This window comes from Triplophysa dalaica, chromosome 1, assembly GCF_015846415.1.
Source record: "Triplophysa dalaica isolate WHDGS20190420 chromosome 1, ASM1584641v1, whole genome shotgun sequence".
NCBI classification, from domain to species: Eukaryota; Metazoa; Chordata; class Actinopteri; order Cypriniformes; family Nemacheilidae; genus Triplophysa; species Triplophysa dalaica.
In genome coordinates, this window is record NC_079542.1 from 5,639,288 (window position 1) to 5,652,116 (window position 12,829).

A 12,829-nucleotide genomic window follows, 5' to 3' on the forward strand; every position below is an offset into this window, starting at 1 on the left:
GTGAGGCGCAGCGTTTGACATAAAAAATTATAGGAAAGGACATGACAGAGCGCATCCTGTAAGTTTTCTTTATTTTGTAAAAGCACAATGTTCTGTTTTTAGTGTAAGTGTGCAGTATCGAATGACCTACTCGCATTCCAACATCACAGCAACTTGAAGACCCTCATTATCAAAATAAAATAGTTATTGCCATCATAATTATTATCTGTTAGTTTTTAGTTAAATACATGTACGCAACGGGTCAGCACGAACATTTTCCATTAGGGCTTGAGAAGCGGGATCTGCCAAATGAGGAACCGGATCCGGCTTGGGCAGGCACAAATTAAGCCCTGGGTAAACCAATCGAGAGTGAAAACAAACCTGGTTCTTCTTAACAACGGCCTGCTGATGGAAAACTTTAAAGGCGATTTTCTAAATATTAACATTTTTTAAACCGTCAGATATCAGATTTTTGAATATTATCTCCAACCAATGTTGTCCTATCTGAACAAACCATACCAAGCTAATTCAGCTTTCAGATGATGTATACATCACAGTTTCTTAAAATTGACCCCTTTGACTGGTTTTGTGGTCCAGGGACAAGGGATGATGCAGGCTAATATGTTATTGACCAATCAAAATCATGTATTCCACAGAGATAAATGTATTCTTCTGTGCTTCTTTTCAATAGCTGTTGGAGATAAGATAATGAAAGACGTTAGACCGGGCACTCCGTTTGAACCCACATATATCTACAAACTCCTCACCCTCATCAAATCAAGCCTTTCGGAGAAGGTAAGCGGGATGAAGGTTGAGCTGTTTTCGATAAAGGAATTATAAGTGGATCTCCACTCTGGATTGTGGCAGCATGTTTTGCCTGAGTATTCACCACTTCAGTTTTTCGTGGAAAAGTGGTATGTTTGGCTGTCGCATTGAAGTCACAATGATCGACTGTCTGATGCTTGGCACACCTTGAAGACATGAACTTCCTGTTCTGTCTCTGTTTGTATCTGTCTGCACTTTTACTAATGTTGGGTACTGAACGTCTCACTGAGTCCGAATCCTGTGATGAACGAGATCAAAACACAAAGATAAAGCCTTCAGTTATAGCGTTCTTGAGCTCCTAATGAGGCGAGTCTGGATGCATGGTGGTCTTCCAGACACGGAAGTGTCCGCAACCTTAAAAATGTTGTTTAATTGAATGTGTGTGTAATATCATATCTACCAAGATGCCTTTTTCTGGTCTGTTTAGGATCACCCTGAACATTATTTTAGATAATTATAATTGTAGATATTAGCTCTGTGAAGGCCATCGGCAGTGTTAGTATATGAGGTTAACTCAGGGTTTGTTTCTCAGGGTCGGCAAGAGGACGCAGAGGAGTACCTGGGTTTCATTCTGAACGGACTGCATGAGGAAATGGTGGCACTGAAGAAGCTCATCTCTCCAGAGGAAGAGAGTATGTTCTTTTTTGATTTCTGCACTTCTTGCAACATAAATCCATCTCTTTAAGGCGCGTTCAGATTGCCCGAGAATATTCGGTGCGATTGTTCGTCGGAAACAATAGATTCTTATGAAACCTTTCATATAGACTGCGAATATCTACGCAGCTGAAAAGCCAAGGTTTTTTCCGTCTAGCGCGACAATTCTTTCCCCATTCGCAAAGCAAAGAAACGGACTGTCCGCCATGCTGGGGCGCTAAAGGCTCAAGAAGCAGTTTTGACAGAATGGATATCGAGTTGTTACTATCGTTGGTGTCAGGACAGACATCACAGCGACTACAAACAACAGGAAAGATAAGTTCTGTGGCATAATTTGAGGTGGCATTCACATATATAAGTATAAACAATATATATAAACCAGTGGCCTCTTCAGGGGAAGCAGAAATTCAAAATACGTATTAAGTGCTTCACGTCAACCTATGTGCATCACGCATCATATCAAAATACGTGCCTGTTGTAGAAGCGTTAAGTGTTTATGATAAATGAGACGCTCGTGTTCAGAAGACACCCTGTTAACACTTAACTCGGATTACACATGAGACTAAGCGAGTATTTAGCAAACGCAAGAGTCTCTTTTATTAAAAACCCTTTTGATGCGTCTGCAGAAGGCACGCTTTGTAACATGATGCACATGATGGGCTAAATACATGTTTTGCCGAGCTTCGCATTACTGCTTCTCCTGAAGAGGAGTCACGGATCGCCACTGAACTAACTATATAGGATATAATCTTTCATATGAATACAATTCACATGCTATGTTGTAGTATGGGAGACTACAAATATGTTGGCCGTACCAGTAAGAGTCATCAAATACAATCAGTTGCTTCAAATTAGTAACGACGAAAACGATCGTGGTACAGCTTTAACTCTTGGATTAATCTATTAAACTCTCCAATATCCTCTTTTTCTCTTCCCTTGCTCATTCAGCAAGTACCTAAAGCAAACGGTACTAGTAGCCTTTATTGCTACGCTACCTAATGTTTAGGCGTGAAATGTATTCTCCATCAGCGCCATCTACCGTGCGGGCGTCAAATAGAATAAAGCGAACATTCGTTTCGTCGTTGATTTGAAAACACGGTTCGTAGGGAATTCGTTTAGCTTTATTTGCTTCTCCCGGAATCTGAATGGACATTTAGATTCACAATTTCAGGCGGATTTATGATGACTGAGTTTGCAATGCATTTGGTTTAAATTCTCTATGTACCTGAGCAGAAGCTCCCACGCCAAACGGACCCGAGTCTCTGCCTGGTGTGGAGGAAGACGCTGCTGAGAAGCAGGAAGATGGCAGCGAGGATGAGTGGGAGCAGGTGGGACCCAAAAACAAAACCTCCATCACCCGCCAGGCCGACTTCATCCGCACTCCCATCACCGACATATTCGGCGGCCTCATCAGGTAGGCTTGATGGACCTACGTCAGGATTTTGTTGTCAGGTCCTTCCAGATGCAGCAGTGCTTCTTAAAGTGTAATATAAACATTTAAATTGGTATTTTTATTTTGTAAAATATAATGTAGCTATCTAAAATATTAGCTTAGTGTAAAATATTCAATTTCAAATGGTTATGTTAGGTCATGGTGTCTGTGAACCTGTCTGTGAACCTTATTTAAAAAGGCTAGTCGAGGGACTGATGTGGGTTGGGTGACACCATAGCTTAAAAAGCATTTGATATTAATCCAAATGTCGTAGTTAGCACAGTTTTAAAAGCCACTACTGTACCGTCATAGAGAGTAGGCCTGACCTCTTTGGCACACACAACCACTGAGATGAACAGATATTCAGCACGTTTGCAAGAAAAATATACTTGTGGGAAAGAAAAGTGTGGCACCAGAATTGGGTTTGGCCTCCTGTTTATTGGCTCACCCTGCGACATAAGGACTTGGTGAGCGTGGTGCCATCTCCAACCCGTCATGTTGTCCTGATGCTCCTCCAAGCTGTGTGGCCACAGCCATTACAAACAATCCCTCTGTCTCACTTAAACTCTCCACTGCACAATAACAAGCCCTGTGGCTCCTCACCACCACCGTCATCACCCAACCAGCTAAATAAGGTAGCTGCTGAAAAGCAGACGCCCGAGAGTGTGGGCGCGTCAAAACTTAAATGAAGCCTTTTCTCACTCTGTGTGTTTGAGGCTACGGTTTGGCACACTTTTTAACCAAGTTTTGGGCGAAAAATGCTTAAGAGGCAAAGTCACATGGAGGTTAATTTGAATAGCAAAGCACTTGTTTTGCATTTACAGTTTGGGACGGTTATGGTTCGGTTTAAACTTTTTTGCTTGGTTTCACAGACGAGGCTAGTCCCACACTGAAATGAAAGTTTGAGCTGTCTTTACTTGAAATAAATTACCCCGACATATCTTAAAATATATGAGTGCCACTGTTTTGTCTGAAGATGCACACCAGTTTTTATCTACGCCATTTTAATAAAAGCAACGTTAATATCCTAATTTAACTAAAGCATAGCCCTGGGGTTAAGAAAGCCTTAATTTGCTCTTTAGACACATTTTTTAAAATAAAAAATAAACCAAAATTGTTATTGAGAAAGAACACATTGATGTTCACAACTCTCATCTCACCTTGTTTGTAATGGTCATCAGCAACTTGCTGTAACATGACATTCACTCTTAAAAACAGTCGGCAGTTTTAAAGCAGATTCTTGTTTTTTATTTTTATGTTTAGATCTGTGGTATACCAGCAAAGCTCAAAAGAGTCGGCAACTCTGCAGCCCTTCTTCACACTGCAACTGGACATCCAATCAGAGAAGATCCGCACAGTCCAGGAAGCCCTGGAGATACTGGTGGCACGAGAGTCCGTTCAGGGCTACACCACTAAGAGCAAACAGGAGGTTTGAATCTTTAACATGGTGCATTATCTGCCCAAAGGAATAGTTCATCCAAAAATGTTGTCAATGTTGTCTTAATTTACTTTCCCTTAAGATGTTCTAAATTTCTTTGTGAAAGGATTTCAATGGTAGGAAATTTTGCTTTATGCATGTCTTTGTAATGTCGAAAACAAAATAAGATATTTTGAAGAATGTTGGAAAGCAAACCGTTCTGGGGCAATTTTGACTATCGTTGTAATTTTTCCTACTACAGGGTGAATAGTATTACAAAGTAAAATTCTACATCAGTAATAATGAAATGGTTTGGGTTTTCCCCAACTGACACGGCCCAAACAACAGTTATTTGCAAATGTGGCAATGATAAGATTCGAGCGTCGTAAGGCAACACAACGAACCTTTTTAACCACCTCAAAATAAAAGGGACTGAAAGAGTATGCCGACAGTCAAATTATAAAGGGATCCCACGCGAGTAAATCAGGTACAACCAAGCATACGGAAACTAAAGGGCTTAAACACAGACTTTAGCGAAAGAACCATTTGAGAAAGGAACTCTGTATCCGTATGACAGAACGAGCAAGCGCTGGAAAGATGTCACTGACGCAGTCGCATTTTACCTGGCCAAAGACATGATTCCCATAAAGACTGTGGAAAATGAGGGCTTTAAAAAACTGCTCAAAGTCGTAGATCCACGTTACGAAATACCCAGCCAAAAATATTTATCCTCCACGCCCATTCCACAGCTTTACTCCGAGTGCCGCAACAAGATGAAAAACAATTAAAAGTTAAATAAATCAATTTACAGAAAATTAAGGCCTTTAAAAAGGCTTAAATGCCATTTTCCATTTTGTGGGGAATTGTGTATCATCTTTCCATGAACAACCGTAAGGCGCACTGCTCTGTGTGTCGGTAGTCGATTAGCGTAGCCTCAATGTGGATCAACACTGTTTGGTCCCACATGCTAAGTGCTAGCCCCAAATGGTTAGTCACACAATTAATTATCTTGTTTCGTTCCCACCCTTCTGAATTGTTGCATTAATAAGGTGTTATCACAAACTATGACTTTGTTTAGTTGTGCTATCTTACAATCGCTATATAGTAAATGCAAGTTAAGTGTTGCTAACTTAACCGGATAAAACTTGAAGTGGCGACGAGGTCTAAACATGTATGAAAATACTCTTAAAAAGTATTCAATTTAGCTCCATGATTCCTGTATATACCCTTAGTATGGCAGTCAATGGTGGGCAAGAACAGTTTGGTTATAAGCGTTCTTCCAAATATTTTTGTAAATAATATTTAGTAAATAAAGTAAATAAAGGCCGAATTTTTATTTTGCTTTGGTGAACTGTTCCACTGTTCAGTTGATCATTATAACTTTGATTTGGTGTAGAGGCTAACATTTTTTGTCTGTTGGTCTTCTGTTTTCAGATCGAGATCAGCCGGAGAGTGACTCTTGAAGAGCTTCCTCCAGTGCTGGTTCTTCACCTCAAGAGATTTGTTTTTGAGAAGACCGGTGGATGTCAGAAACTGATCAAGAATATCGATTACCCTGTCGATTTGGAGATCAGTAAAGGTATTGCTACACTTCACTGAGTGTATTCTGCTCATATCCGTTGCTTTCAAAAGATCCCTGGTTTTCTTCAAAAACACCTTATACATCATCAAATCTTTTGGAGTCCGTGCTGACATCTTTATCAGCCTCACACAAGCGCACATGCACTGCAGACCCAGACTGTTTGAGAAGTTGTGATCTCTCACCTTGTTCTCCCTCTGAAACCTCTTTGTTTTAATGGATTATTCGAGTCATTGCTCTTGAAATGGGATGAGAAATCATTCCGTGAGCAAGAACCTGCGATCGCTCTAAAATCAACTCCTTGAAGAGACTCGATCCTCCTGGCTAGAATATGTTCCTGACCAAATTAAACAGTAGCAGTAATGAGGGAATAACACAAAGGCTTTTCAAGTATAAATGGTTTCCTGCGGATGAAAGTAGGATGTGTAAATACTCTGGTTAGGAACTGTAAATAACAAAGAACCCACATGTTCCTTAAATTTAGATTGTTTCTTTTGTCTTTAAATGCTGGTTCTCTGTTCTCAAAATTAACAAATAGATCATGTTAATAGTTTTTGTTGGCCACCTGTAAATCTGGTACACGGTTCATTATGATTTGGTGTTTCTCTGCAGACCTCTTGTCGCCGGTGGTGCGGGGCAAAACTTTGAAAGGCCAAAGAACGTACAGGCTCTTTGCAGGTAAGTTACTTTCTTTTAAAGAAATACAAAGATCCTCCTAAACGCAAAGGTGTTTTGATCAATGTTTGTTGGCTAACTTCCATGGATGCATTTATCAGATGCTTGTTATCCAAAACTTGCATGTATTTGTGTATTCATTCAACGCAAACATGCTGTAGAGCTTAGAGGTATTTTAAAAACACGATACTCGTGGATTCAAATATCTGAAGTTTTCTTGGCTTTCAGACAAGCAGGAAAAACACAGCGTAACTGAGTCATAGTTTTAACAAATGTTCTATGGGAGAGATGCTAAAGGGTGTGGTTGTTGCTACATGTGCCTTGAGGATTCTGAAGAGGAGCCGCGGGCTACAAAGCATGGCGCAACACTTTCCTGCCCAGAAAATTGTTATTTGGACCTCATCCACAGTTCGGTAGTAATTATGTTTATATGAACTTATATGATAGGATGATGTGTAAATACTTTTATGATGACTTCCAGCAAGCTGTCATCAGGAGCTTTACCTTCATTTTTCCAGCACATTCTTTCTGCTTTACTCCTTGGAAGGCCCAAGGACTCTTCACCCCCCAACACACACATGCACATGGCTCACTGACCTGTTCAAACACACATGGTCTTCCTTACGGGCGATCGCCTGCTATTCACCTTTGTCCCACCTCAGGACTGCCTTTCATTTGTTTGTTTTTCTTTCTTGGGGAAAACGTCTCCCTGCTCATCAAAAAGTAGCCCATCCAGCAGCCCCTAGCAACAGTTGCTACACCAGTGAATTTCCCAGAAGTCCCTTTTCCGAGCAGTCTCTCGTGTTTTACCATCTGGTATTAGAGGAAAATAGAAGTGCTGCTGTGAAGGTCTAAATTTTTGTATTTAATCGCCCGTTATATGGCACACGAGATATTTCATCATCCCTGATGGTCTGAATTGAGCAGAAGTCGAAGCCAAGTGCTGACTGAAGTGAAAATGCCCAATTTTACACAATAAAAACACGTAAGCTTCCAGAGCTGTGCATGTGTGCAATACAGTCTCGTATCCTGCTGCTTTCACAATTCATTAAAAAGGATTCTGATACCTTGTGTGGCTTTTAGTAGTTTAAAGGGATAGTCCACCCAAAAATATAAATTGTCATCATGTGCCCTCAAGTTGTTACAAACCTGTATACATTTCTTTGTTCTGATGAACAAGAGGATACGAGGAAAGAATGTGGCAAACGACAGTAGTTCAGTAGTTTTTACTGAAACGAGCCAAGAAATTGCTATTAAGAGTTATGTATGGTCATGAATCTGTATTAAAATATGTTTGTCGCTCTTTGAACGCTCCTTCTCGTGTCTTCCTGCAGTCGTCTATCACCATGGCAACAGTGCTACAGGTGGCCACTACACTACAGATGTCTTCCACATCGGTCTGAACGGCTGGCTGCGCATTGATGACCAGGCGGTGAAGATCATCAATCAGCACCAGGTGGTCAAGCAGACTGCAGAGCGCACTGCCTACCTGCTGTACTACCGTCGCGTGGACCTGCTGTAGAAACCACACCCCCACGACACGCACACATGTGCGCACACACACGTGCATTCAAACACACTTTACATGCAGACACACACATACAATCACACACACACACACACACACTCACACCCACGTGTCTCCCCAAGAACACTGCCCGACTTCACCACTGTCCTTCCTCCATCGATCCTGCTATTCCAGAGAGCCAGCTTTTCCGACTTCTTTGTTTATTCTTTTTGTTTGTTTGTTTGGGGAAGAGGTAAACACAAGAGACGTATCTAAAGACTTGTTTTCCTTGCACGCGCGGCCCCGCACGGGTGCGAAGAGGTTGGGGGGGCGCAATTTAGCATTGGAGGGAACCAGTTTAGACGCACCTGAATCACTGCTAATGTCCACAGCCTCATGTTTGACTGGCTAAGCGAAAGAACTGGGACCGGTTGAGGTCGAAAACGGACGGACTGCTGGAGAACATCATTCTTTGTTTCTTTTGATCTACTTTTTTTTTAAATGGCATAGAAAAAAATGAAGTGTTTTGCCTTTTAGCGAGGGGAGTCGTCGGCCTAATTTGCGACAGTTAAGTGGAGCCCGTTTAATTCTTGACGACAGCATAAGAGGCCCAGCACACCAGCAAGCTACAGATGTCTCAATGTTTCTCCTAACGCAAGACACTACTCGATCACCTCTACCTCCTCTTCTCTCCCCCGTGTTTCGCAATCCCATCAGATCCCTTAAGATCGAGGAAACATGACCTTCGGGCGAGAGAAAAGGCGCTATGTGCGGTGTGCTAAAGTGGCGAAAGCAAAATGGGAAAAACAACAAAAAAAATCGCCTTCGTTTGAGAGAACCTGTGTGATTTTTGGGTGTAGAATTAGAATGACTATCTTACAATTTTAACGCGCTTTAGAATATAAACGATTAAAAGCTTTGTGCACGCAAACGAATTAAACTGGTTAATAAAAACGCGGATGTGCGTCTGCACGTTCCTTGCAGATATTTAAGTTTTAAAAGTATTAACGGAAAGGCAACAATCCGAATCGTGGCGGCGGTCAACTCGTTCGGCTCCCCGGTTGGGGCGTTTCGTTTGTTATGTAGGCTTTTATCGGACTCTCTGACACACGCATCCACTTTTATGCTGGTGAGGATATCAATGTCGTTTAGAATATCACCATGAACATTAACCCCTGTTTACTTGATGTCTCCTCTGGCCATCTGTCACGCTTTCTGTTAGATCGCTTCTGTATCAAAGGAATAACACTCACCAGCCGTCTGCTTTTTGATGTCAGTAGAGGAGCAAGAAACAAGCCACTCCTGCCAAGGAGCTGTCTTGATACAGGTGCACGATGCGATCTGCATCTCATTCTGTGTGTTAGCCCGCTCTGAGCAGTCAGCCTGTAGTGTACTTGTTGAGGCTCTGTGTGCAGCTCTGAGGATGACATCTCAGAATGAGTGGCAGAGAATGTCTTATACTCCAGTTAAAACTGCGTTACCGTGAGGTGAAATCACCTCTGCTTAGGAGAGCCTGAAATGCTATCACAGATGTGCAGAAACAACCAATCATGAATGCGTCTGTTTCAGAAGCATCATCCTCATCGTCAATATTATACCTGATTGTATTTTGTTGATTTTTGGAGTTGATTTTTTTTTCATTTCTCATTCCCCTAATTTTTTGTTCTATCTGAAGTTATTTTTTGAAAGTAAAGTGACCCAAGGTTAAAGCACAATAATGAATAAAGTTATAGAAGTGCTACGTTTGACCATATTTATTTCTTTTAGCCTTTTGTTCTTTTTTTGTAATTTAAATTCGGATTTCCACACAATAAAGTACCATTTGACCTGAAGAGTATTTATATCTATTTTGTAACTAATGCAGCAGATTGCTCTTCTTGTTCATGGCCAGGCCCACACAGCATTTTGCATGGAGTATGTTTTGAAAGAAATCCTCTTGATGTTTCATTAAGAAGAGTGTGCTACTCTTAACACATTTTATGTATAAATCCATTTTTACATTGGAGAAATTGTTCAGTCAATGCCTTCCACACTATAAAAAAAAATCTTTGCTGCCTTAAAAGCTACCAGTCATCTCAAAGTCGATATAGCTTTAAACTGAGGTTTTACCATTTACAAAAACTGTCAAACTTATTTTGATCAGTTGACGTAATGGAAAAAAAAGTTGAAATGGCAATTGATTGACTTCGAGTTTTAAGTAAGCAAAGATTTTTTGACAGTGTATATCACTTGGGTGTCGTCGAAAAGTGACAAACAATTAATTGGATAACACACACTCACATTACACACTTAGTTATAGAAGTTATAGAAGGTTATAAAGTTATAGAAGGTGATGTAGCTTCCAGGAACCCTATTTTTTTGTGCTGAGCTCTTTACATGGTCCTTTCTCTGACCACAATTGTTTCAATGAGCCTGTTTTTTCCTAGCAAGCTCCATCAAGTCTTGCTTTCCATGTTTCTTGCAGAAATTTAAATGTGAGATTAAATGTGTACAAGAGGTCGATTTAGTTTTCTTTTCAGTTGTGTAATGCCAATTGCCATGTCGTGTTTGACCCAATATCCTTATGAACTTTGATTTGGTTATTAATCTGCAGAGAGACATTAAAAGCGCATCCCCCAATTGAAAGCAAAGGATACAGAACTCATCAACAGTCAATGTTGCATCATCATTGCTACAAGACGAAATGCAAGATTTGTTTTAGTTTTTAAGCCCCCAAGCTCTCGATGGCTTCATACAGTATGCACCAAGAACTTGACTTGATTTTCAGTTTCAGATGCTCTTTTCATTGAGGAGTGCTAGAAAATCTCCGCTATTCCTCAGTGTTGGTTCAAATGTATTGATTTGATGTATTCGGGTTCATTTGATGCACTCTTCATATCCTGTTCAGTCTTCAAAGTGGAGATCTGAAGGTGTTTGTGTTGATTCAACCCTTAAGACTTTAGTTTTTTTCTCTCTTCACTGATGTCGGTCAAGGAAAGTCGTGGTGTATAGCTTAACAATTATGTCTGTCTCTTTTCATTTTGTGCTTTTCTTACCCTCATGTCTGCCGATATATTGATGCATTGGGAATTTGAGCTAAATACAAACTATATGCTGTGTCTCATCCTCGGCTTTCAGCCTTCTACTTTTTGTCAAATGTTCAAATAAAAAATAAACAAATTGTGGCAAGGAGTTATTTGTATAGCAGGTAAGTCTAAAGGGTTTCAGTTGAGGCCGGTCAAACAATTTAGTCTTTCTACGGCACGTCGCTTAAGGAATGTGCAGTGTAACCACGGCCAAAAAAAAAACATCCTCAGCATCCCATTAACATGCATTTTAACCAGAAGAGTTAGAATTTCAGCTTTCTTGTTTAACAGGCGCTGTGTGTTGTATTAAACATTTTTTAAACAGTTCTTATTCTGAAGTTTGGCCATTCTGCATGGACTTGTGGTTTGAGTTGGCTGCCTGCTAGTCCAGTGTTCAGTTGTTGGATTACATGCCCTTTTGTTTGTTTTGTAAAGGAGCGCTATGTCATTATTTAAGAAAGTGGAACCCCCTCACTCATGCTTATTGAAACGCAGGTTTTGTGTTCCACTTAAAGGGATTGTTCAACCAGAATCATTTACTTACCCTCTTGTAATTTCAAACCTGTATGACTCTCTTGTGCAGAGAAGAAAGTTGGTAACCGAACAGTGCTGACCATTCACTTGTATGAACTCCAAACCAATGGAAGTGAAGGGACGATCTTCAAAATATCTTCCTTTGTGTTCTGCACAGAAAAGAAAGTCATACAGGTTTAAAATAACAAGAGCTTGAGTAACTGATGACAGAATTTTGGGTGAAGCGTCACTCGATTTATATGTGGAATTTTACATTTTAGTAGCCGATGTAAAGGCTGCAACCTTGGGTGCTGAAATTACATTGTGAAAAGAGACTTCCATAGAAAAAATATTTAATCATTTATTAACCCCCATGCTTGTTCAAAGCGCAAAAGAAAGACAAAACACAAAAGATTTTTTGAGAAATTGTCCAGACAACAGAAGTAAATGGGTCCAATGCTGTTCGGTTACTAACTTTCTTCAAAATGTCTTATTTTGTGTTCTGCAGAAGAAAGCAACAGTTATTATAGTTTTGATATTAGTTTTAAATTAGATTTTATTTTTAGACTTATTTTGGGTTAATTTTAGTTATTGGTTTATTTTTAATGTTGCTCTAAAAGATTAATTATTTTTTTATTTTTGTTTATTATGATTTTTCTGCTTTAAACTACAGTTTATTTTTCAGGCAGCATTTAAGTTTTTCCAACAATTTTTAGTTCAATATTTTATTTGACGTCAATGAACCAGAACGTTTTATTTTAGGTTAACTAAAACAACATTGAAAGCAATTCGTAAAGGTTTGAAATGACAAGTGGGTGAGTAAACGTTGAGGAAATTTTCGTTTTTGGGTGAACTATCACTTTAAGATCACCTAAACGTTTAAACAAACTTCTTTTGTTTTAAAGAAAATGAGTGAATGGTTTCCATTGTTAGACGCTTGTATTTTGTAGCCAGAATATATTTCAAACAAAGTGCCTTTAAGGTCATAGTGTACTGATTTCAACGTGTTTTTTGTTCTGAACAGATCGTTTACCAAACCACCAAGGTTCTCAAAACATAAAATCTGGGAATATACATTTTTAAAGTCTTCTGCAGGCCTTAAAAGTCATGAAAACATTTATAAAGCACTTTTTCTAGTTTTGCTCATTTATAAACACTTCATCAGCAAGAGCTGCCCTTTATG

At 39.8% G+C, this 12,829-nt stretch overlaps 1 protein-coding gene across 2 annotated transcripts in view; it reads left to right on the forward strand.

Moving 5' to 3' along the window:
• usp10 (ubiquitin specific peptidase 10) overlaps positions 1-11,232 on the forward strand; it is a 33,023-nt gene extending 21,791 nt beyond the window's left edge. For both annotated transcript variants that reach the window (XM_056746014.1, XM_056746023.1), the window contains 7 exons: positions 671-774; positions 1,337-1,436; positions 2,692-2,872; positions 4,154-4,319; positions 5,742-5,886; positions 6,499-6,564; positions 7,896-11,232. In XM_056746014.1, the coding sequence (XP_056601992.1) occupies positions 671-774; positions 1,337-1,436; positions 2,692-2,872; positions 4,154-4,319; positions 5,742-5,886; positions 6,499-6,564; positions 7,896-8,083 (950 nt within the window). In that variant the 3' untranslated portion in view covers positions 8,084-11,232. The remainder of the gene's footprint in view (positions 1-670; positions 775-1,336; positions 1,437-2,691; positions 2,873-4,153; positions 4,320-5,741; positions 5,887-6,498; positions 6,565-7,895) is intronic.
• Positions 11,233-12,829: the final 1,597 nt, after the last annotated feature.